The 26,564-nt window shown below is 38.5% G+C and overlaps 1 protein-coding gene and 2 pseudogenes across 3 annotated transcripts in view; 2 read left to right on the forward strand and 1 right to left on the reverse strand.

Moving 5' to 3' along the window:
- Ndufaf5 (NADH:ubiquinone oxidoreductase complex assembly factor 5) overlaps positions 1-26,564 on the forward strand; it is a 33,445-nt gene that overhangs the window by 6,391 nt on the left and 490 nt on the right. The window contains exons 3-11 of one of the 3 annotated variants that reach the window (XM_034496178.3): positions 362-425; positions 4,603-4,650; positions 6,862-6,965; positions 10,335-10,374; positions 11,337-11,534; positions 15,924-15,984; positions 24,680-24,763; positions 25,087-25,169; positions 25,329-26,564. The exon at positions 25,329-26,564 is cut by the window's right edge and continues 490 nt beyond it. In XM_034496178.3, the coding sequence (XP_034352069.1) occupies positions 362-425; positions 4,603-4,650; positions 6,862-6,965; positions 10,335-10,374; positions 11,337-11,534; positions 15,924-15,984; positions 24,680-24,763; positions 25,087-25,169; positions 25,329-25,415 (769 nt within the window). In that variant the 3' untranslated portion in view covers positions 25,416-26,564. Of the gene's footprint in view, positions 1-361; positions 426-4,602; positions 4,651-6,861; positions 6,966-10,334; positions 10,375-11,336; positions 11,535-15,923; positions 15,985-24,668; positions 24,764-25,086; positions 25,170-25,328 lie in introns of those variants that run through there. The other 2 variants (XR_013108846.1, XM_034496179.2) reach the window with 2 other exon arrangements.
- Positions 13,673-13,752, reverse strand: LOC117704866 (U4 spliceosomal RNA; annotated as a pseudogene).
- Positions 15,281-15,461, forward strand: LOC117704862 (U2 spliceosomal RNA; annotated as a pseudogene).

Below are 26,564 nucleotides of genomic sequence, written 5' to 3' on the forward strand. Positions count from 1 at the left end.
GAATTCAAATGCCTTCATTAAGTGTGTTCTTACAGTCCATTTCTAAACCTTTTTGTGTGTTTTTTGCTTGAACCCAGGGCCTCGAATATGCTAGGTGGGTACTGTGCTGCTGAGCCACATCCCCTGCTCCAAGGCTGCTCTTCACAGTTCAGTATTCGGGCCTTTGGCGTAGTGAGTAGATCCGACAGGCTCACTCTATATATTGTATCTTCTGCAGATACTGTCAGGCAAGGCAGAAAAGGCAGATGATAGAATTTTCTGAATGGAGTGATTACAAAAGTGTTTCTACATAAGTAATTAGCCCTTGGTTATTTTGTGAACTCTATTGCAAAGCTTAGCTTCTACATCTGTTTTTTTCCAGAGATTTTCCCCTTGCACTGGACATAGGATGTGGAAGAGGCTACATAGCACAACATTTGAATAAGGTATTTATACACTGGTTTAATCAACCTTGAGAAATAAAATTGACTAATTGGGTGTGTGTGCATGTATAAGCATGTGTGGAAACAGCTCTCTCTCTCTCTCTGTCTCTCTCTGTCTCTCTGTCTCTCTCTCTCTCTCTCTCTCTCTCTCTCTCTCTCTCTCTCTCTGTGTGTGTGTGTGTGTGTGTGTAGGTACATGTGTATGTGTATGCTTGTGTACATGGAGGTCAGCCTTGGTGTTGGTAAGTAGGAGTGCCAATGAGCCTTGGGAGCTGCCTGTCCTTCCACTTTTTTCCTAGCATTAGAGGCACCGCCATGCTGAGCTTTTCTTTCTTTCCTTCCTTCTTTCTTTCTTTTTTTGTTTTTGTTTTTCGAGACAGGGTTTCTCTGTATAGCCCTGGCTGTCCTGGAACTCTGTAGACCAGGCTGGCCTCAAACTCAGAGATCCACCTGTCCCTTCCTCTCAAGGGCTGGGATTAAAGGCGTGTGCCACCACTGCCCGGAAAGCTTTTCTTTTATAATGTGGTTTCAGGGATTGGAACTCAGATTCTAGTGCTCTGAAGTCAAGATAACTGAATCATCTCTCATCCTCCAACTTAATTTTAAGAAAGGACTTTTGTGATCAGTTTAGTTGAATGATACTGAGATTGTGATTATATTAAAATTGCTAAACATTCATTGCTCTTGATAATTTATTTAAACCTATATGTTTTCCTCTTTATTCTCACTTAAGCATTTTTGTTTAAGCATTTTTTGATAATTCACAGTAAAGCTGGGATATAATACAATGGCAGAATGCTAGCATATATGAAGCCCTGAATTTGATTCTTAGTGATGCAAAAAAAAAAAACCATAGTCAAGAAAAATATTAATTTTGTTAATTAAAAAACTATATAAAATGTAGATAGCATTTAATAGTACTCATTATTTTACTTTTTATATTTTTTAATTCAAACCATGTCTTAGGGTTTCGATTGCTGTGAAGAGACATCATGACCACAGCAACTCTTATCAAGGAAAACATTTAACTGGACTGGCTCACTGGTTCAGAGATCCATCTTATCATGGCAGGAAGCATGGTGGCACACAGACAGACATGGCACTCTCGAGGGAAAGCACTATGTCTGTATTGGCAGCAGCAGGAAGAAGAGAAACTGAGCCAAGCCTGAGCATTTAAAACCCCAAAGCCCACTTCCAGTGACACACTTCCTCCAACAAGGCCACACCTTCTAATCCCTATCAAGTAGGGCCACCCCTAATGACCAAGCATTCAAATTTCTGAGCCCATAGGGACCATTCTTATTCAAATCATTACAAACCATAAATACGTTCATTTGTTTACTTATCCTTTTAGTCTTTGTGAGTAATGGGATTTTAAAAATGTCTTATTTTTAATTATGTGACTATAGTGGCATGTGCATACGTGCATCCGAGTGTAGGTGCTTACAGTGGCCACAGGGATGGGATGACCTGGGGCTGAGTTACAGATGACTGTGAGCCCTGACATGGGTGGGAAATGAACTCAGATCCTCTGAAAGAGCAGCAAACACTCTTGACTTCTGAGACATATCTCAGCTTCTGGGATTTAAATAAAACCCATTTTGATAATACATATATTTGGGCTGGGGTGCAGGAGAATTGTGAGACTCCTCAAACACTTACAATAAATGCCATAGAAAATAAAGCATTCATTGACATGCAACAAGAGTTAAAGGGAGAAATATAAGAAGGTATTAGATGTGGTCCTAGAGGTAGAGAATCTGGGCTGGTGGTTGATAGCCTTGAAAATCAGAGCATGGCAGAAGGAAAGGGAGAGTGATGGCGTGTACAGTGATGGTGCTTAAGGACCATTAGTTTGGACATGTTATGTAAGAAGGATTATTGGAGAGAGAATAGACATCAGGAGGCAGTGCTAAAGGAAAGCAGTACATTCCTAAGAAATGAAACAGATGTAAAAGCTGTAATGTATGATTGACCTAATAGACCCAGCAGAACTTGATCACAGATTGGATCTGAAATTCTCACTTGGATTTCATATATATCTATCACTTTGCTTTCTTACTGCCTTTACCTTACCATATTGACCCTAACTTTCTAATTGTTGCTGTAGCTTCTACATTGGTCTCCCTGCTTCTGTCTTTGCCCCAACAGTATATTCTGTAGAGTCATCCTTTTGAAATAGAAGCTGCCATTCTTCATCATCTCAGAACTGTTGGATTCTCTTCTAATTCAATCATAGTCCTGTGTCTTTCGTGTGTATGTATGTATGTGAACACATGCCTGTCACAACACACATGTGGAGATCAGAGGATATCTTTCGAAAGTTGATTATATCTGTCTACAATGTTAGTTCTGGTGACTGGCATCTTTACTCACTGAGCCATCTCAACAGCCTTTTGTGACTACTTTCTAAAATAGTGCCCTTGCTTTTGATGACAATAGCTTTTTATGGTGCCATAGCACTTATTAATTCATGGTATATGTTAGTTTCTTTTATGTCTGTCTTTTTGTACTGGACTTGCTTGTTTACTAAAATCCTAGTTCTGTAACTCTCAATGAATAATCATTTTATTAGTAGTGTATAAGTAGTAAGGTAACTAACTGAGTTGGAATATAACTCAATGATAGAATTTGTGTACTGCCGGCTCCCCTACATATCTTTTTGTTTGTTTGTTTGTTTGTTTGTTTTTTGTTTTTTGTTCTGAGACAGGGTTCTTTCTGTAGCCCTGGCTATCCTGGAACTTGATCTGTAGACCAGGCTGGCCTCGAACTCGCAAGAGATCCACCTGCCTTTGCCTCTGGAGTGCTGGGATTAAAGGCATGTATCATCATGCCCAGCTCTATCTTTTGAGAAGCCAAAATCCACTGAAGTAATTTTAAATACGGAGGTATTTGTTAGAGGTTCTTACATAACTCAGATTTGGAAAGAGAGCTATCTCTCACAAGGTATTGGGACACTGAAACCACAGTATGAAGTGACCCTGTTTATAGGCCTTCTGGGATTACATGGATGCTACATGTTATCTTTTTCTCTTCTAGTTTGTCCCTAGTTTCCTTGTTGGATGTGACCCCAATATGTGTACCCTATAATTAACTAGCCTTTTTCAAGCTCAGGATAAATAATTATTGTTTTTTACCCAACTCTGTTCAATGATAATTTGAAATCAGCTCTTGCAGAAATAGTCATACCATGGAAACTGCCAAGTGCTGCAAAATAGTACCCTGCCAAGAGCTAATTTTTAGCATTCTACTGCTTTAAACTTGAATTTAAAGGTCTGTAGCTCAGAGACCTTTGTCCCTGTCTTTATTTCTATCTCTTAGTTCAGATATTCAAATGACAGACAGGTAGATAATCAGATTTATTAGCTTAGTTCTTTGCTCCATGGTAGTGTCCTGGAGCTGGCATCTTAGAGTCAGTTCTGTACCTCTCTTACCAAGCCTGCATCAAGCAGCATTGAGTTGGTAGTATGAAATCCACATCAGAGTAGCTACAAGGTGGAACAGGACTGACCCAGAGGGAACAGATTGCTTGCTCATGCTTCGATCATGAGAGATCAAGATTGGGAAGCTGATGCTTGTTGTTAGGTTAGACAAACAAACAAGAAGATGCAGATTAAATATTGGAGGAGGTCAGGGTGCAGAATCCTGGAGAAAAGAATAACACTGTCAGAACCCTTTCTCTCTTAGAAAGAAGAGAGGATAGTTGAAACAGGGAAAATGAAGCTCCTTAGTTTCTGTGTGTGTTTTCTTTTTTCCTCTGGAACCTTTCTGAATGGAAACTGAAAGCATGAACCTGTCTAAAGTCTTTTTGTAATAGGAGTAAGGATACTTACTAGGTTTCAGCATGGTAAACAAAGAAAAGTTTAAGTAGTGTAGGATATTGGTGTTCATACCTGTATTCTCTATTTTGTTAAGTAAGTTAAAATGTATTAAATGTAGTTAGTTGCATTGCATGTGTTTAAATCTGTGCTATTCTTTATGTATTTTAAAGAAACTTAAATATCATTTTGGAATTGGTCAGAAAGTAACCTTACAAAACTAAAACTACTCTATAATTTCTTATTTATATTTCTCTATAACTTCTTTTGGAAGTTTTACTAATTATTTTTATTTTTTTCTGTGCTTCTACAGCTATAAATGTTTCTGTATCATCTGATGTGCTTTAATTATCCCATTGCAGGAGACTGTAGGAAAGATCTTCCAAACAGACATTGCAGAACATGCTTTGGTAGGTAGCTTTTTAACACTGCTTGGTTCTGACCTGGTTTAATTTTTAGTTCTTCATTTCTGTCGCAATGTAATGTAAGTGTAATTATAAATATATACACATGAAGAAGTCTTACTTAAGCAGTACAGAGAATATAGTAAGAAAAGAGATTCTTAATCTCACTACCCAGAGACAGCTCTTTGGCCTGCCACCTTATAAACATGGAACTGCCTCCATTCCCCAAGTTCACACAAACAGGATTACATTAACTAGCCTGTTCTGTTTAAATACTTTATATATATATATACCTCTTTTTAAATGACCACATAGCTTTCTAGTATGTGATCATCACATGGTTGATGTATCTGAGTAGCTTCTAGAAGCCTGCTTAGTTCTAGTTTCTCAGTAGCCACTCATGCTGTTAACATCATATGGAAAGCAACTGTGTGTGCTTGGTTTATTTGGTTTTTGCCTGTTAGACATAACGTACATACATATAGACAGACTATACATATACATGTACATATACATTTGGTGGATGGAGCAGAGCCCCAAAAGCCACACTTTATTTCTTCTCTCAGCCATTTATACCTTCTTAGATGAAAGGTCTTTATAAAATTGTTTCATATATGACATGTTACACAAAAGGAGAGTTACACAAAGATGTTGCTAGTAAGTTCAAAGCAGTATTTCTATAAGTTCATTATTAGTTCGAAGCAATAGTTTCACATGGCCTTGCTTTATCATGGTGCACACCTGTAGCCTTATATTTGGACCTGACCTAGAATGAATGTTTTTCTTTGGTCACAAATTTGTCCCAAGCCTATCTCTCTTCATAGTGTAATTTATGAAAGCTCATTGTATTGCTTATTATGCAACCTTTACTTACTATTCTATGAGGAAGGGGCACATTCTATTCTTGATTCTAACTTTATTGCATCTTTCTGGCAAAACAACTAAAACCATCTTAAACTTTCTTCCTAAAATTATTTGAATTCTATAAAGTCATTAATTTATCTAAACAGCATTAATTCATAAAAGCTCATCTTCATAGTGATCTGCAGGAAATTTGCCCAGTAGGATGGGTTGATGCCCAGGAATCATTAGGCTATGTAATAATGGCAGGGAAGGCATATCAGCAGTGTGAAACAATCCTGAGCGGAGTCTTTGGGGCTGTGCCTCTCCAGAGAGCACCCATCTCAGCCATGCAGAAATGGTAGGCCATCTCCAGGAAACTCACTTGCTTGCCATAGCCTTTCCTAGATAGCTCTGTCAGAGTGTTTTGCCTGATTGTATGTATGTGCACTGTCTGCATACCTAGTGCCTGAGGAAACCTAGAGTCACATTGGATCCCTTGAAACTTGAGTTACAGATGGTTGTGAGCCTCCTTGGGTACAGGGAATCAAACATGGGTCCTGCAATGAGCACCAGGTGCTCATAACTACTGAGACATTTTTCCAAGCCCTCATTGTTATTTAACTTTGAACTTGTAAAATAATTTTGTGACATGCTTGTCCTCTCACCTTTATTGATTTGAGCATTTACATAAATTTTTTTCCTAGGTCATTTTTAAGAGCTTATATTTTAGAGATGTTAATCCTTCATAATTTATAATAAATATTTTTCTCATTTTGTATTTGTATTGTTTATTGCTTTTTAGAAGTTTTTAAATTGGTTTTTCATTTATAGTTTCTAACTTTTTAGTTATGTTTATATAAGTTTTAATAATTTTTAAAATTTTTACTTATTTATATGAACACACTGTAGCTGTCTTCAGACACACCAGAAGAGGGCATCTGATCCCATTACAGATGGTTGTGAGCCACGATGTGGTTGCTGGGAATTGAACTCAGGACCTCTGGAAGAGCAGTCGGTGCTCTTAACCACTAAGCTGTCTCTCCAGCCCCATATATAAGTTTTAAAAAAAAAAAACAACCTTAGGAGTCTAAAAATGTATATTTATATTCAGTACTTTGTAGCTTCATTTGTTACATTGAAATATTCAGTTGCCTGAAATTTGTTTTAGTGTGAATGGATGTATTTTTTTTATAATTTTTGAAGCAGCTGAGTGTTATTTAACAAAAATTCTTGAGAGCTTTCTGTGTGCTACATTTTGTGTTTTGTTTTTTGATAGAAACTGCTAAGCGAATATAACATTAACAGTGTTTGCCAATGATTGTATTAGTAATTGAAGCTTCTTAAATATATTTAACTTTTATTTTTTACCATTAGAGAAATTCCTTAGAAACAGATATTCCTACTGTGAGTATTTTAGCTGATGAAGAGTTCCTTCCTTTCCAAGAAAACACATTTGACCTGGTGGTTAGCAGCTTAAGGTTAGTAATCCATTTGTACTTTAAACAAATATGTTACAGAGCCTAGTGAGATACTCTGGTTGGTAAGTGCTTGCTGCATAAGCATGAAGTCGTAAGTTTGTGTCATAAAACCCACATAAAGGGCAGGCATGGTGGCACATGCTCGTCCTGCCAGCTCTGGAGAGGCAGTGGCAGGCAGATCCCTGGGGCTCCCTGGCCGGCAACAAGCTCAAGTTTACTTGATTAATTTTAAACCAGTGAGAGACCCTACTGAAAAATAATATGGTCAGAATCTGAGAAAGAGTACTTGAGGTTAACCCTGGTCTCCACATGCACATGTGTGCAAGCTTGCATGCATAGGCGCACACACACACACACACAAATGTATGTATGTATGTGTGTGCATTTATGTTATAAATAGACCTAATTTATGTTGTAACATTGTACTCTTAGGATAGCAATGGATAGTGGACTAATACCCTCCCACTCCGGGCCTGGAATTAAATCTAAGGTTTTGGATGTTAAAGACAAACATTCTGTCAGTGAGCTATATTCTGCACTGTGATAGAGTAAATACTTTTTGGTTACAAACCAGTTATCTTAGTTTATAGATACTAGGATTCTTCTGTTTAACAGACACCCAAATGGAAATTAGATGTACTGTCTTAAGTGTCTTTATTCTCAAGTTTCTAGTTTGCTAAAACTCTTTTGCTGTTGCATATGAGAGAAACAGGGTGAGCAGAAAACACAATATGTAGGAGTTTTCTTATGTATAAGTTTAGAAAGCTTTCTTTGTTTCTCATTGCCTTAAACAATGTTGGATGTACTGTCTGCATATTAGAATAAGCAAAAGCCAAACACTGAGAACATCAACTACTGGCAAGTGTAGAGAGCAACAGGAACACTCATTCCTGGTGGGGATGCAAAATGGTGTAGGCACTTTGAAAGACTATTTGATGATTTCTTGAAACTTGTACATACTTTGTTAGGATTCAGGATTTATAGTCCTTGCTATTTATTTACCCAAAGAAATGAAAATGTATACCCATGCAAAAATATGACAATGAATAATATATTACTGTTTAAAAAAAATTTCCGATTTGCTTTTTATGTGAGTATTTTGCCTGTGAGTATATATTTGTACCACGTGTGTGTCTCATGCCTGTAGAGGCCAAAAGCAGATGTAGGAATTGGAGTTATACACCATTTGGGTGCCAAACACTGAGTTCAGTTTTCCCAAAAGCAACAAGTGCTGTTAACTGCTGCAGCTGCGTTAATAATTGCTGAAACTTGCAAGCAACTAAAATATTGTCTTAGTTTGGGTTACTGTTGCTTTGATGAGAAACCATGACTGAATCAACTTGGGGAGGAAAGGGTTTATTTCACTCACTGTTCCATATAACAGTTCATCATTAAAAACCATGAGCATGAGGACAGGAACACAAGCAGGGAAGGAACTTGGAGGCAGGAGCTTATGCAGAAGTCATGGAGAGTGCTGCTTACTGGCTAGCTCTCCCTGGCTTGCTCAGCCTGCTTTCCTATAGAACTCAGGACTACCAGTTCAGAGATGGTACTACCCATAATGCTCTGGGCCTTACCTCATTAATCACTAATTAAGAAAATGCCCTATATATAAGCTTGTATACAGCCTGATCTTATGGAGCCATTTTCTTTCTTTCTTTTTTTTTTAAACACATATGTGAATTTCAATTATTATTTAAATTTTATATTCATATTAGTACAAGGTATCAATTATATCATGAGTATATTCACTTGCCAATATTCTATAAAAAATGTAATTGTGATTTTTATATTCTAGAAACTGAATATACCATGAATTTCTAATCTTACTGTAAATCCATTTTTCATCAACATACACAATCTTATTATTTGCCACATAACCAAATATTAAAGTTTTATATAAAATATAAATTATTACAATGTTTTTTTCTATTCTATGCCAAAAGCCCTCAATGATTTAAACTACTTAGAATAGTGTTTTTAAATGTATGAACATTGTTCTTTTCCTTAGCCTTTAGAATTATGGTGATCTAATTTCTTTTAAAAAATTAAATAATTTATTTGAAATATTTACATTTTCTTATATAACTATAGTAGTATTCTCAAGTGTTGTAGCTAATATTAGTGTATGCATCCTTGCTTATATAGTAGCAATCTTTTGGGATGTTTTTAAAGATGCTTAAACGTATCCACATTCTACACATTGTTAATTGAAAAACGTTTTCATTTCTTTTTTTTTCCTTATTTTTTTAATTGTTTTTTTTTTTTTTAATTATCAAATTATAAGCCGGGTGGTGGTGGCGCACACCTTTAATCCCAGCACTTGGGAGGCGGATTTCTGAGTTCCAGGCCAGCCTGATCTACAGAGTGAGTTCCAGGACAGCCAGGACTACACAAAGAAACCCTGTCTCAAAAAAACAAAAACAAACAAACAAACAAAAACAAAAAAAAAAAACCCCAAAACAAATCATAATTTTTACTTTTTAACACAGGGGTTATAAACACAAAAATGCAGGATGTGGGGAAGGGGATGACACAGGAGCATAGGTGTTCAGGGGGAGTACAGATATCTTTCAGAACAAGGTATCAGCTGGGTAACGGTTCAGGGGACAGGTCACTATGACTCCGCCTATGATTCACTTGTCCTTATCTAAGTTGGTACTATCTTCCAAAGGCTGCCTATTTACAAGGTCTATGACTACTCAGGCTGGTAAATTTCCACAAAAGCTGCCTGTTTACAATAGCTTATAGCCATCTGTTTCAGTGTTTTTCCTCAGAGACCCAAGACTTTGTGTTTGCAGGCATGTATGTCAGGCCTATTGCTGATTTTAGGCTTATGGCTGATTTTAGGCCTTCAGTGTATAAGCAGGGCTGCCCCTGACATCTCCTCCCTTCTCCAAGTATAGAAGGGCTGTGGTGATTCTAATCTTGCCAAGGTGGGGATAGAGGCCTGACTTCCAGTAATTAAAGGGTGGAGCCATTTTCTTAATAGGCTTCCTTCTCTCAAGATGATTTTAGATTGTGTCAGGTTGACATAAAACTATGTCTTTCAGAACTAAGGTATTGAATTGTAGTACATCTTGACAAGAGAATTACTTAGCACTAAAAAGAAATAAGCCGTCAAAACATAAAAAGAATGCAGGAAACTCAAAGACACATTACCATATGAAAGATTATTCCAAAAATATGTGTATGCTGAAGAATATGGCATTCTGAAAAAAGGCAAAAATATGTTGAGTATAAAAAGATCAGAGTTGTGGAAGTATAGAAAGCAATGTAATTTCAGATTTCAAAGTTTAGTACCTGTTTTGGTTTATCCTACTGATAATTATACTATTTAGGTTAAACAAATATGTGTTTGTATTTTAGTTTGCACTGGGTGAATGACCTCCCTAGAGCACTTGAACAGGTAAGAAGACTTCTGTTGGTTTGTTCTATGATAGTTTATTATCACAGATTGACAAATGTTTCTGTTTGCATAGTTCATAAGTCTAACAGAGAATGTAGTGAAACCAAATATTTGTCATGTTCCATGGTTTGGGTGTGCTTGGTGCGCTGACTTGTAAGTACGTACATTGGGTGACATTCCTTGGGAACGTTAGGAATAGTTGGTTGTAGAGATGCTTCTAATTTTTTTTCGAGTGATTTAATTACTGTGTAAAACGAATTGGTATCACAAAGCATACACTATATTATTTCGCTTTCTCCTTTTATTGCCTGTGAACCTTTTCTGGTAGGAACTTGTTTACATTTGTATCTGCCCTTTGCATACTCTCAGTAAGTGTTAGATAAATGCTTATAGGTTGGTTTTTATCAGTGAGCAGAGGGTGTAGATGGTGGTAGATGATGTTGTGGCTTGGTGGGGCTCAGAGAGAGCAGCTGGAGTTCCCTCCAGCAGAGCCCTGTGAGAACTGGCCTGAACTAGGCCAGAACTCATGGCTGTCACCCAGACTGCATTTCTTTAGCCAAATAAGTCACAAGTCCATCCCAGATTTAGAGAGTAGGAAATAAACTCCATGTGTTTTAGGTAAATCTTGAAAATGACTTTTCAGAGGACACAAACAGGAAGGATTATAATTTTGATGATCAATTTACTCTTAAATTTTTTATAGGATTTTGTAAAAAGTTGTACCTTATAAGATTTGAAAGCATACATTTAATAGATACTTGTATCATTAGTGAGTGTATTGTCTGTCTTTACTATCCAGCATACATATATCATACATCAGTGATCCTAGGATTTCTTATTTGATAGTTACTTTCTGATTAATTTGGCAAAATAAGATTGGTAGTCATAAAATACTGACTTGGATACATTTATTCTTTTGATGTTTCTGTAAAATTTGAATAGTTTTGTTATATTTATTGCAGATTCATTATGTCTTAAAACCAGATGGTGTGTTTGTTGGTGCAATGTTTGGAGGTGACACGCTCTATGAACTCCGGTGTTCATTACAGTTAGCAGAAACAGAAAGGGAAGGAGGCTTTTCCCCACACATTTCTCCTTTCACTGCTGTCAATGACCTAGGACATCTGCTGGGAAGAGCTGGCTTCAACACTCTGACTGTGGTGAGTATCAGGCCACAAGTAACCTACTTATTGTATTGTTTAAAAAAAAAAAAACTTAAAAAATGTTAAAGGTATGAAACAGCATATATTGATAGTGTTCTGGAATGTTTGGGGCAATTTCCTCAAAATTTGTTTCTCTTCTTTTAGAGGATGGATGGTAATGACTTACTATCTTTAGTGTGTATAAACACAATCTGACTGATGTCAGTAATATAAACTTTTTAGATTCCAGAATAAATCACTTCAAAAAAAGTACCAAAGTTTATGAAGAGATGTCTCTTTAAATTATATTTATTTATCTTGTGAGGGAGGAAGGTGTAGAGGTCAGAGGACGGCTTTTGGTAGTTAGTTCTCTCCTTGTACTGTGTGGGCTTCTACCTGCTGTACCGTCTTTCCAACCCCTCTGAGGGAAACTTTATACAAATACTGCTTCATTAGAAACTTCAAATCCAAGTCAGGTGCAGTTTGGGATGAGACCACTATAAATGTGAAAAGATGTATCTATTAGAGGGACATTTGTAATGCTCTCCCTACCACCAGCTATCAATTCAAGCAGACAAAAATGATGACATTCTCTAGGTCTAGGCTTAGTTGAGGTAGAACATGTTCTATTTCAAACAGAATGGAGAGTTTTATACAGAGATCTATACGAAGGAAGTATAGAAGAAAAGTAGATTCTGCATAGACTGGGATGGAGCACTGCATATAACTTTATTTATTTTGGGGAGGTGTTTTGGAGACTCAGTCTTCTATGTCTCAGGGTGATGTGGAAGTGCTGCTTCTGTCCCATCTTCAGTGTACTTTGAGTCCAGGCATACACACCTGGCTATAGTGACTGTAACTTGAATCCTTGCCCTGTCCCTGTATTTCTGAAGGGAATTTAAGAAAAGTACTTTATTTCTCTCAGCATTTCCTTAAGAAATATAAGTGTGTTTCCCCTCGGGTAGCCCTTGATAGTAAATGGCCAGAGAGGATGATTTCCTTGACCTGCTTTTGTCTTTTCTCGTCCTACTCCTAGCACTTTCTAAGAATAGATTTCCTGAAGAGTCCTCTCCCTCCACCTCTTTCCAATCACAGTCCTTCTACAGCACTTACTACTCTCCTTGGATGAGTTGAATAGACTCACTGTGATTTCCAAACCCTTCAGACGGAGAAATATGTGAATTTGATTGGAAGCAACTAGAATTCCATGAAGAAGAGCCTCTAGTTGCCTAGCTAGGGATAAGCTTACATTTAAATTGGCTATTTGAGTTAACTTATTGTGAATGCATTTCATACAATCATTTTAAAAAAGCAAAGGGGTAAACTGGCAGAAAGCCTAATCTTTTTTTTTTTTCTTTTTTTTTTTTCTTTTTTTTTTTTTTTTTGGTTTTTCGAGACAGGGTTTCTCCGTGTAGCCCTGGCTGTCCTGGAACTCACTCTGTAGACCAGGCTGGCCTCGAACTCAGAAATCCACCTGCCTCTGCCTCCCAAGTGCTGGGATTAAAGGCGTGCACCACCAATTTTTTTTTTTTTTTTTTTAAAGCCTCCAGAGAAGGGGAGAAAGGAGGGGCCAAGGTGAGGGCTGCAGACAGGCCTGAGGCTTCTCAGTTGTCTAGGTTGACTTTAATAAACTTTTAAATTGTCTAAGCCAGCAAAAAATGTGGTTTTGAAATGCTGAATATCTGAAGATTGAAAGCATGGCTTCATGTTGAAGAATCAACATTACTGATACAAGAAATTATTCATTGAGGAGTTATTATATTTTAAAGATGTTTTTAATTATATAAGTAATTCACAAATAATTTTGATTATAAATATAAAACTTCAGATAAACTGAAAAAAGCTCATTTACCTTTAATTCCTCAAATCTTTGTTTTTGTCTGAGAATAGCATTTCTCAAAATTTTAGCCTTTTAGTATTCAGGGTAGCACACACCTTTACGGGGTAGCACTTGGGAGGCAGGAGAGACTGGTGATCTCCTAGTTCTCAGCGGGCTTTGTCTACAGAGTGAGTGTTCCAGTACAGCCAAGGTTATACAGAGTAACCCTGTCTCAAAAAGAAGACAAATACTGTTAACACAAATATTGTACTAGAACTTATCCTGTTAAAGTAAAAATAATATATACTACTTGTTATTGTGAATTCTCTGCATTTTCATTTATTGTTTTAGTTTTCAGTTAGCAATAATCGCCTCAGATAAACCTCATTGTCTATGATACTGCCACTGCACAAAGCTCATTTATTGTCTTTGTGTGTCCGTGTGTGTCTGTAGAGTTATATATGTATGTACATAGTTCTGGAATTTCCATTCTTAACTGTGTTTTCACATTTTCTAAAGTAGTGCAGATATTTGCTCTCCATCTTAATAGCCACATTTTATTCACTAATATAAATATGCCACGGTTTTATTTAACTTTTTCTCTCGCACATTTTCATTTGTTCCAGGCTTTTTGTTTTGCTGGTAGAATCAGTACTACAGTAAATATCTTCCTAATGTACTTCATTTATTCAGTCTTGCAACAACTGTTTATTGATGAGTTCTGGGCTGGGTGCTGTTCTAGGTATTTGGGTATAGCAGTCAACAAAACCAATTCTTGTATTGTGTTCTTCAGTTGTGTAGTGGTCCTCGTAGAATTTAGTGTCTGATACACTGGAACCTGTGCACAAAATCATTTGTTGTTGTTGTTGCTATGTAGAGCAAAGTGTCAGGGATTTTCATCAGATCTTGAGATCTGGTGTGATTGGCAAGAACCTCTGGTTTAAAGCTTTAATTTTAATATTCCTTTATTTACAGTATGGTAACAATAACCATTTTAAGTCTACTATCATTTCCAAAATTACCCACCATATTGTTATTACAAACCTATAATTGAGGTGAAAAAATACTTACTGGGAAAGTAAAACCTCTACACTATGTAGATGGGGTGTAGGAAGGCATAACACAGGTGTGGAGTGGATTATTATGTTACTCTGTACTAGAACTCACTTCATAGATCAGGCTGACCTTGAACTCAGAGATCTGCCTGCCTCTCTGAGGGCCGGGATTAACAGTGTGCCAGTCTACCATATATTATTTTCCTTTTTGATTTGAGAGAAGCTCTAATTAACTGCTCAGGCTGGCCTTGAACTCATACTGTAGCTCAAAAATACCTTGGACTTGCAGATTTGCCTCTGCATTGCAGACATATGGGATTATAAACCTGTACTGCTATGTCTAAACAAGGATTTCTTTAATGGTTTGTTAATGTAAAAAGTGCGGAGATTAAATGGCCATCATCCATTTTAATAGACACTACTCAGAGTACACTCAAGGCTGGCAACACAGCTCCGTGGTAGAACCCTTACCTAGCCTTTGTGAGGCTCTTGAGTTCAATTCCCAGTCCAATTACAAAATATGATCTCCTCCCCCTCATGCGCACACATGCTAACACATGCATATTTCAAACAATAGAAAGGAATAATAAAATCTACACATAGGGAGAAGTGATAGAGTGGTTTGAAGTAGAAAGAAGGCTACTCTGACATTTGATACTTTATTCCTCTACCCAAGACAGGAACTTGAAGCAATACAGTCATGCAGAGGCATGTATGCTTATTACCCAGCTCACTTTTTAAAACTTCTCTCACTCTTACACAATCCAATACGAACTCCCAGGGAATAGTTTTGCCCATGGTTAGCCAGGTCTTCCCTTATCAAAATAGCCCCCTGCAGACAAACCTGATAGGACAGTCCCTCATTGAACCCTCTTCCCAGGTGATTCTCCATTGTGTCAAGGTGATGATTATAACTGTAGTGTCTTTTCTTCCCAGTTTTATATCTGATATATCCTATATCTGAGTGTAATATGTTAAATGAATGTTTGGAGTTGGGAGATTGAATAGGAGCTTGCTCTACCCACTTCATGCCTAAGTTGGTCTCATAATACCACAAATGATGCACCCTTGTGGGAGATGTTTTACAAAAAATGAGAAGAAGTCACTCATGGTGGCAAAGGCAGAGGTAGGCAGATTTTTGAGTTTGAGGCCAGCCAGGTTTACATAGTGAATTCCACAACAGTCTAGGCTACATAGTAAGATCCTGCCTTGACAAACAAACAAACAAAATAAAAGTAACCATTACAACGTAAAACAGAGTTACTCCATTTTCTTTCCAAAGTAGAAACTGGTACCAGTTGTTAGGCTTTTAGAAGGTAACATTTGTGAAGAATATTAAAAACAAGACACTCCTTGGGGTTGGAGATAGAGCTCAGAGGTAGGCACTTGCCTATTACTGGTAAGTACTTAATAGCAAAAATTCTTACCTACCTCAAGAGTGGTCAGGGAAACAGTTAATAGCTCTTTAACTTAATTTTTGTTAGTTGTTCATGATTGTTACATGAATAATACGTTTTTCTTTTTAAAAAATAGGATACTGATGAGATTCAAGTTAATTATCCTGGAATGTTTGAATTGATGGAAGATTTAAAAGGTAAGGTGTTTTAAAGAATTTGCAGACTATTTGAGAGGCATTTTAACAGTGTACTCTATGGCAGCAATGGGCTAAGCACAGAAGGTCTATTTATGGTGAGAAAGCACACTGTCATCTTACAGCTTATGGTATAAAATGTAGAAGGAGGTAGACACCAGGGAGATGGCACAAAGAAGAGTTAAATCAGAATCGTGGTAAATGCTATGGAATTGAGGCTTGTTAGTACCATGTCTGCTTCTGGAATAATATAGGAGGAACTTGTTTTAGATACATTTGTAGATATACTAGTGATTTCCAGTAGCAACAGTTTATATCTCAGGTATAAGTATGCCCACATGTAGACACACACAGACACAGACACACACACACAGACACACACACACACACACACACACACACACACACACACACATTTAAAATAATTACAGTCCTTAGATAGTTTGAATTTAGGGTTGAGGGTTTAGTTGAGAATAGATCTTGATCTGGAAGATTAAAGAAATTGTATTTGAGAACATGGTATTTGAGCCATGTCTAAAGAACAGAAATGAGTTAACCAGATGAAAAAGTGAAGAAAGTGTGTCTCAGGCACAAAGAGGCAGTTGGAGATACCAGGGCAGGAGGCCAGAGTGACATAGCCAGGCTGTAATGCTCAAGGCGTAGCACCCCAGTTACTCACTTCCTTCTAGACCTCACCTCTTCCACATCTTCCAAAATTGTGCCACCAACTGGGGACTGAGATTTCAAACACGTGACAGTGGTGGCAGGCTTCCATGTTTAAACAGTAATAGACCTTATTAACATTGTTTTCCCTTTCCTAGGTTTGATCTCCAGTACCCAAAATATACTGATAATTTGACTTCCCAAATTTATTTGGTTTTGTGAGACTATGTCCCATGGTTTGGCCCAGGCTAACCTTGAACTCTGTGTTGCCTTAGCTTGGATTGTAGACATGATCTACTCACATTAATGTGTTGTAGTACATTTTTCTTAATATATGTTTGCTGTCTCCTGTTCAAAATTAGGGAAGACCCTTAACATTAGTTCAGACCCAGAGCTTTAGCTTGGCTTTGAAAGTTGTATTACGTAGTTCAACCAGGCTTGTAACCGAGACCTTCGAACGTCTCTATAAATGCTCTTGTTTTCAAGGTTCATTCTCATTGTCCCTGGGACATACCACACCTGCAAAGTCATCCTGGTGTCAATAGAGTGCTCTTGATTTATCTCTGCTCAGGGTCAGGCCCACCTTGAGACCACATTCTTTAGTCTGCTTCACCAGACAAGCTCCTCAAGGGTTCAGGTTTTCTTTTTCTCTTCTCTAACCTCAACCTGTGACTTATTCAGTGGCATTTGATGAATGCAGTCTTAGAAATTTTGGTCTCCCACATCACTGCAGCAGAGTTGACTAGGGAAGGTGGAGGATAGTCCCAGTGGACGTAGGTGTTTGTGTTTGGTAGCAAGAAGATCCTGCTCATGTGCTGTTTGCCTTGATCAGAGGAAGTAATGCCATGTGGAGGTTCGTAGTTGGAGAATTGTATAGAAACACTGAAATAGTATTAGAGAGAAAGGTGAATGACTAGGGGAAAGTTAGAGTTTGAAGTGTTCATTAAAGTCAATCACACTTCTCTGATTAGCAACAACAGGAAGTTGGGTCAGTTTGGGTTGGTGTTCTGTTATTACATGACAGAAGTACAAAAGTGAAAGATAACTCCACAAATAGAGTTGAAATGGTGAACTGGAAGAAAAGGGAAGTAGAAGGCAAACGTGAGCTGGAAGTTGGGTGAAAGTTGCTGCAGCTGAGCCGTCTCAAAACTGCCAGAAAATAGTTACAACTGAAGTACGTAATCATGCTGAAAGGGCAGGATGGTGCACTTGGCAAATGAGATACTTGGTGGATGACTAGAAGTCACAACTCTGACGGGGACATCTCTCACACACAGAGGCAGAGGGGAGGGACGAAGCTCATTGGAGATGAGGTAGAGAAAGTGGAACTTGACGGACACTAACACTGACATCCTGTCCCCTCAGAATGAGAGGGCCACAGGAATACCGAGCCAGGTGTCAAACCTTCAGAGGAGGGGACTGACTAGGCTGAGGTCTGCCAGCAAGCAGGAGCAGGAGTTACAGCAGTGGAGCTATCCTCTACAGGGTGAGGGTTTCTAATGACCAGGAAGACACTCTGAGGAACAGCGGGGGTGCAGTTCCTACCTCTCAACTTTGAAAAGTGTTACTTATTCAAGAAGAAATACCTGTCATCAAGAGATTGCCAGCTGTTCTCCTTTGTGAAACCTTGTGAACTGCTTGTTCGCACATGCACATCACTAATAGCAGAGGCAATTTTGATGGCTAGAGGAGTTAAAGTTGGGGTCTGTGAAATAGAATTATGCTTACCTATAGGGAAGCCTTCATCTGTTTCTGAAAATTTATAATATGTTTCAAAGTAATGAAATTTATATAATTGGTTGCCTGTTATATTTACAGACTTATGGTTTTTTCCGACATTTTTGCACTTGTTTTTTTTTTCACCATGCCTCTTGATAACTGCTTTGAATCTGAGTGTCAGAATTAGGTGCCAAACTTTTGTGCCCTGGTGTTTTAACTGACTCTTGTTGCTTGTCATAGTTGTCTATTAGTGGTAAGGGTCGGCCTGTTTCTCACAAGGCTTGTTTCACATGTTTACCACTCTGTATGTACAGTTACACTGTCATATTAACAAAGGGAAATACACATAGCCAAAACCTTTTCATTATGGTCCCTTCGCAATGGAAAAATAGGATTAATAGGCTACTGGTGTATACGCAAGATGATAAAGATAATAAAACATAGCAAACATTTTTTGAAATATCCCCGAGTACTAAACGGATTCATAGAAACATGGAGCCCTTTTATCCAAAAGCTTATGGTAGTGAAATTACATAGTAATGAAATTATTATTTCTCATTTAGGCTCCAACAATAATTCTTTGAATACAGTGTTTATCTTGTACTGGTCTATAATAAATGCTGTGCTCATGATTCATTTCAAGAAAGAAAATAGAAAGAGACAAGAAATTGGATCTATCAGTTGGAAAAGGTTACTGCCCACTGATTTAAAAATACAGTAATTACTCTGTAGTTCTCTGAGCTTTTTTTTTCTTTCCATGTGTGGGTTTGTTTTTCTAGGGACCAAACCCCCTTAGCCTTGCACATATAGTCCGAGTGCTCTGTCACTGAGCTACGTCTCCAGCCTCTTGGTGTTTTGAGACAGGATCTGGCTATGTACCCTCAAACTAGCCTTGTTCTTGCTTTCTTCGTGTGATTGCAAGCTGACCTCAGACTTAGTATCTGCACACCTCTACCTCCTGAGTGCTGTATTGTATCTGGCTCAGGGTTTCTAATATCTTGATTTACAGGTGAACTCATCAAAGGCGTAATTATCTTGTCTGTAGTCATGCTAAACCTAGGATTAGTTACCTGAATCTACACTTTTATATTATACATATAGTATATATTCATATACATATATGTATATACTAATACATAGATGCATCTTTCAAACAGTGAAATTAGCCTTTCTGTTAAGTGCCATAACCTTAGTGTTATAGCTGCTTGTATTTTAAAAAAAAAAATACTTTTTATTATTTCTTTGAGAATTTCATAAAATATGTTTTGATGATATTCACTCTCTCCAAATTCTTTTAAGACTCACCCAGCTCCCACCCTCCCACCCAGTTTTATGTCCCTGTCCTTTCCCCATTCCCTCAAGGTTAGTTTGTGCTGCTTGGAGCTGTAGCCTTCTGCTGGAGTGTGGCTAACTTATTATGGCTACACTCTTACAGAAAACTGACCCTTCTTCTTCCAACAGCTAACAATGGCTAATAGCTCCTTAGATAGGGGTGGAACATTGTGTCCAGCTCTATTCTCTATGCTGAGACTTGATTTGGCTTGGGCATTCCAGGTGATGCCGCCATACTGGTTCATATGTGCAGCTCGACCTGCTACACCCAGAAGACACTGTCTCCTCCTTGTCATTTCCTGCTGGATCTTACATTCTGTCTGATGATCCCTCAGCCTTTGGCACAGAGGGTTTGGTGTGTGTGCTCCAATTAGAACTGAGTGTTCTACAGTCTCTACTTATCTGCACCATGGCCACTTGTGGGTCTCGGTGTTGATCGTCATGTGCTGCAAACAAGCTTCTCTGGTGAGGATTGAGAAATGCCTTAATCTGAAGGTGCAGGAAGGCAGGTGTCTCAGTTACAGTTCTATTGCTGTGAAGAGACACCATGGCCAAGGCAACTGTTGTAAGAGAAAGCATTTAAGTGGAGGTTTTCAAGGCCTGGTCCATTATCCATGGTGGGAAGCTTGGTGGCAGGCAGAACAGCATGGCACATGGGGCTAGGATCTTACATCCTGATCTACTGGCAGGCAGGCCGGGAAAGGCTTAGCATGGACTTTTGAAACCTCAGAGTCTACCCAAGTTGCACATCTCCAACAAAGCCACACCTACTCCAGCAAGGCCATACCTGCTATTCCTTCCCTGATAGTTCCACTAACTGGGGATGAAGTATTTAGATATGGTTATGGGGCCATTCTCTTCAAACCACCACACATAGTTTTTAGGTAGATCAGTGCTTACATTTTTAATCATCTTCTAGATCAAGTTTTAGAACCTTTTTGGGGCCCCTTCCCGGTTAGTAATGCCTGTCCTCTGGGGTTTTAAATGGGTCTGACAGTTTGAGGAACTGAATGGGTCTGACAGTTTGAGGAACTGCTTATCCTTTAGAAAGACCTCTTCTACTCTCAGGCATTTTACAAAAATTATGTTTTTAATGTCTTTTATCTGTGGCTTAAGAAGGATCAGATAAAGATAATTTGTAAAAATGTTATTTATCTAGAAAAAAAAATTAACTGGTGGGTTTTATATTTATTCACTTACTGTTTATTGAGTATCCGCCATGTGCCAACTTTAGCTAGTGGTGGGGATATATCTCAAGCTGCTAATATTCTAGATGAAAAGACTCCCAAGCTAGACAGACAAACCTTGGCTTAAAATGAGAGTAACATAAGGGATTTGGCCTTAAATCTGCTTAGGCTGTCAGGAAGTCTTTTATAGAAAAGCTGAACCTAAGTAAGCTTAAGTGAGTTTTCCAGGAGGATGAAGGGTAGGGAAAGTTTGGAGGAATGTCACCAAGAATGGTGTGTATACAATCATGGGTGGAAAGATATGAAAGGTTATGTATAGCCTACTCTTATGTCGGGGGACTGTGGCACTAATATTGCCTTAGTGTGTAGAGTAGCCAGATGATGGGCAATGATAGAAGAGCAGAACCGTCTGGATTTTCTCAGATGAGCCTTAGAGTTTGTCTTGGGAGAATTTTCCTCAGGGATGACTCAGAGTCACGTGTAGTGGAAAGGACATTGTTTGCCTGCTTGTAAGGCATGGTTTATCGGAGGGTGAGACAGGAACTCGCACCGTCAGTCTGTCCTGGTGTATGAGGAAGTTGAAGCACAGAGAAGAAAGGAACTGGTCCAGGTTGTAGTGGAGGCAAACAGCTTAGTTCATATCTTCATGTCTCCACTTTACCCAGTGGGAAAAGTCCGAGGGCGGTGAAAGGGGGCGGAGCATGGATGTTTGCTGGGTGCCCCTGCGCCACCTGGAAGGTGGTGTCCCCCAGTTGGCTTCTGTATTCTATGTCTCTGTTGAGTTTGTTTTCTGATGGTTGAGGTGTGTCTCATTTTAGCTGCCATTATTATTAATTCGCAGAAAAAAAATGGAGAATGTTGACCTAATTTTACAAACAAGTTTTATATCAGCTGATGAGTGCATGAGACATTTTCAAGGTTTTCACAGTGCTTTTAAGGTAAGTTCAGTTTTTTTAAAGGCAATACTGACATTGTTTCAGTAATTCACATTAAATTTTGTGTTTAATAAGCATTTGAATTTAACCTTAAAAACACTGTGAGAAAGCTGGGCAGTGGTGACTCACGCCTTCATTACCAGCACCCTGGAGGCAGAGGCAGGAGGATCTGTCTGAGTTTCAGGCCAGCCTGCTTTACAGAGCTAGTTCCAGTACAGCCAAGGCTACATAAGGAAATCCTTTCTTGAGAAACCAAACCAAACCAAAACACCGTTGTGAGAAATCTCTTCTCAGTATTTGGCCAAGATCAAATGTAAAATCAGAGAATCTTATTAAACAGTTACCAGCCGGTGTCTATTATCCCAAGCTCACGTTAAGTCTGCCCTTACAGATGTCTTTCCTAAATGGTTGTCAGTAAAGCCTCCCCTCAGTGAACTACAAGATGTTCCATTTTAAGGATGAAAAACTGAGTCTAATGAAGGTTGAATCATGCTTATCCTAGGTTGCATAAGGTTGTGATCAGAGTTCAGGTTCTCTTCAGTACTTCACAAGGAAAGGGAGAGTTCTGTACAGCAGTGTGTGTTCCTGAGGGAAGACGGCTCCTGTGGCAGGAGAGTTACTGTTGATGCTGTCTGTGATATTAGCGCTCTAGAATTTTCTATACCTGAGCTGGGTCAGACCCACAGAGGTGACATATGCCTAACAATTTTATTTAGAATATGCAAGTAACAATTGTTTGGCAGGCTTTTTAGAATGTCTAGTGCATTGTTTGTTGTGTTTGTATTTATTACATGTGATGTGGAATGAAGCCAGGGCAGAAACTAAGTTGCGCAGAAACTAAAGTTTTGTATCCGCCGTTGGTAATGTTGGTAATGTTGCAGTGTGACCCCTGCTTTACTTTGAGGCTGTGTGATTGATGCTCACCATGTGAGAGAATATTTTTAAGATGTATATATAGTAGGTCTAAAATACTTTTTAAGATTTGTTAGTTTTTACTTAATGTGTATGTCTCAATGAGCATATGCTCCACACGTGTGGATACCCAGAGTATTCAGAGCAGTGGATCCTTTGAAACTGGAATTGCTAGAAGTTACCAGCCTCTGATGTAGATGCCGCGAATTGAACTCAGGTCCTCTGGAAGAGCAGGATGTGCTCCTAACCACTGAGCTGTTGCTCTGGCCCCAGTATTTTTTGTTTTGGTTGGTTGATGGGTTGGAGGTTTCTTGTTTGTTTGTTCCTATACTTGAAACTGGGTCTCACATAGCCGGGGATGACCCTGAAATCACAGTCCTCCTGGCTCTGTTTCCTAAGTGCTGAGATTTTAAGTGTGCATTACCCTACCCAGTCATATATTTTTTTAATTAACTTAGCTTACTAGTTTGTGGCTGTTAATAATTTATTAATTGGGACTGTTAAACTCGCAAAATACAGGACACTGGGTTTATTAGTAGAATGACATTACTTACTGAAGCAGTGCCCTCAGAAGCCAGAAGAGGGCCAGGTTCCTGGAGCTGGAGTTACAGGCTTGGGGCACTCCCTGGTATATTTTGGGAACCAAACTCAGATTCTTAGCAAGAGCAGTGTGTATACTTAACTGAGGCATCTCTCCAGCCTCCTTGTTGATTGCTTTTTATAAAACCAATGTAATAAAAATTTAAATTTTATTTATTACTAAAATTTTATTTAAATAAAAATAAAAATTTTATTAAAAAGATTACTATTTTTAAACTAGTGAAGAAGTGATCATTTCCTGATTAGTAATATTAAGAATAATTACAACATTTAAAAATTTCCTTTAGTTCTTTTGTAGAATCATCTTTTCAATAGCCTTTTCAAATAATTTAAAATGTATATGTAAAGAAAGGTAACATTAATTTGATATTACATTAATTTGTTTTTATTTTTTGTAGTACTGGGAATTGAACCTAGGCATCTGTGTGTGTGTGTGTGTGTGTGTGTGTGTGTGTGTGTGTGTGTGTGTGTGTTGGGGGTATGTCTCTGTGTGCATGTGTGTGTGCAGCCTCCATATGTGTACAGGTCGTTGCCAGAGGTCATTGTTAGTATTCTTCTTCTCAGTATCAGCTCTGTTTTCCTTTCTCGCTGAGCCTGGTCACTAATTCACTAGACTGGTGCCCCCAGGATTCCCTTGTCTCCCTTTCCAGCATAAGGATTACAGCAGATACACCACACCTAGATTTTATGTGTGTGCTGGAGTTCATGGTTGTATAGCAAGCACTTTATCCATTAATACTAGCTATCTATCTAGCTTACAATAGAAATTGTCAGTGAACAGCCTCTTACCATCAACTTAAAGAAAAAGGTCTGAAGATTAATTTTAAAATACTAAAAAAAAGTGCCTCTGTGGGAAAATGCACGTAAGTTTTAAATCTGTTGTTAGTAAACTGTCAAAAGATTTGAAGGCATGGTCATATTAAATGAGTTCCTCGGCCCTCATCCAAGTTTACAGTTGTAATTACATATGCCACTTAGAAGGAAGGAGGCATTGTCACAGTGTCCTGTCTCAAAGAGCCAGCAAGAAAGGGTAGAAGGTGTGGTTTTCTTTGAAAGACACTTCCAGTGCTTGCGACCCATCTTGGTGGGCTTTGCTGAGCTGGCTTACTATAGACTGTGGCTGTTGTAGGGAGCATCCTGGTGCTTCCCTCCTGAGAGTTAACTTTCCTACCTAACTTAGTAGTGAAGAGGATTTACAGAGCTTTACTCCAGTCAGTAAGCAGCCTAGCTATAATCTGAAAGTGGATGAGACTGAGCATAGATGCTTTGGATAAGATGTATCATGTCTTGATACTGAGCTGCTCGGGGTACTTGCAGTGTTTGCTTAAACTGCCTGTAGTCTATTTTTAGGTATGGGTGAGAGCAACTGTTCTTGGAACAGAAAAGCCCTGCTGCACCGAGACACAATGCTGGCAGCTGCAGCGGTTTACAGAGGTGAGCCGTCCACTCCTTCTACCTGCAATCATGGAGGGGTTTGTGCATTACACAGTGCTATTTCCTTCTTGTAAGGTACTGTCAGGCTTCATGGGAATTTTGATTTTTGTTTTCTCTCAGATGTAGATCCTCTCTGTGTCTGTTTCCAAGTAGCTCTTGTTTCCATAGTGGCAGCTTCTCTGTGTTAATTCTTGTTATGTGAGGCACTCAGATCCTGCAGCTAGCCTAGGACCCATTTCTCTTTGAAGTAGGTGTTTATTATTGAGAAGATAGATGTTTCTCATATGACTGTTTTCAGAATTTAACCAGGTTTGTCTTTTTAGAAATGTACAGGAATGAAGATGGTTCCATACCTGCCACCTATCAGATCTACCACATGATAGGATGGAAGTATCATGACTCTCAGGTAATGATATTAAGGTATCACTTTTCTTAGAGGGTTTGTGTTCTGCTTGTTTTCCATTATTGATTGACTTAGGGTATATTTTATTATGCATATTATGATTGGGGTTACTCTGGGTTAGCCTTATCTGTATCTAATATCTTTCATTTTTATTGTTTTCAGGCAAGGCCAGCTGAAAGAGGTTCTGCAACTGTGTCATTTGGAGAGCTAGCAAAACTAAATGATGTCATGTCACAGGGGAAAAAATAATAATTATTTTATTCAATTGTAATGTTTCCCAGAATTTTCATCAGAAATAACTTTCACATTTAAATTATTACAGTTTGAAGCAAGATGCAACCTATTGAGCTATTTACTAGCAACCCAATACTAACTGATGCTTAGTAAGTATTTCAGGTTCTCGTTTGTTTCTATTTATGTAAAAATGCTGTTACACAGTGACTGGGCATCCTTGCAGATTCAGCCTGAAAGCAAAGAAATTGTTTTCCTTTGGGGTGGGGAACCCAGAAGTATGTGCACATGTGTGAGTACGTGACTTGATGAGAAAGCATGCTCATTCTAGCATTCTACACCTTTCTTCCCATGGGTCTTTTGTTGTCTCTGTGGGATGATCACACCCCTCAGGATGAGAGGAAGGACAAATTGCTAGGTTCTTGAGAGTTCTTGTGCAGTACAGTGAGAACACATCATAATGACTGCTGTAGACACTGATGCCAAAATTATTTGTTGTACTTTGTTTGTTTGTTTGTTTGTGGGGACAGGTCTCACTGTGTAGCCTTGGTTGGCCTAGACTACCATGTAGACTAGGCTGGACTCTACTCACATTGATCTGTCTGCCTTTAGTATAGGATTACAGGCATGCCTATGGCCCACCACACCTAGTGTTTGTCACACTTCTGTCTTGTCAGATGACCAGAGGATAATATACAGTCTCCAAAGCTTCTCTGTAGTTTTGAACTTGAGAAGACCATCTGTCTTTACTAGATCTATCCCTCTTTTCCTGGGTTTGTTATTATTGTTGTCTTGATTTTGTTTTTAAGCCTTATTTTATGTACATGAGTCTTTTGCCTGCATGTTTACATCATGTGCATGCTTGGTGCCTGTGGAGACCAGAGAGGGCATCTGGACCCCTGGAACAATGGCAAGGATGACTGGAAGCCACTCCAGGTTTGCTGGGCACAGTGCTCTAACGGTGAGCCATCTCTCCAGCTCCTCCTCCTCTCTTTTAAAAGCGTCTGAATCCTGTTCCTGCCTTTTTTTTTTCTTTTCTTTTTTTAACTTCTAAGGTCTAGTAGGGGTTGTCTACACTACTTTATCTTAAGAGGAAAAAACACTTTAAAGAATCAGAGGTAAAATCTCTTGTAACCATCATTGCCCAGTGATTAACAAGCTGTTTGC

Source organism: Arvicanthis niloticus, chromosome 2 (assembly GCF_011762505.2).
Source record: "Arvicanthis niloticus isolate mArvNil1 chromosome 2, mArvNil1.pat.X, whole genome shotgun sequence".
Lineage (NCBI taxonomy): Eukaryota > Metazoa > Chordata > Mammalia > Rodentia > Muridae > Arvicanthis > Arvicanthis niloticus.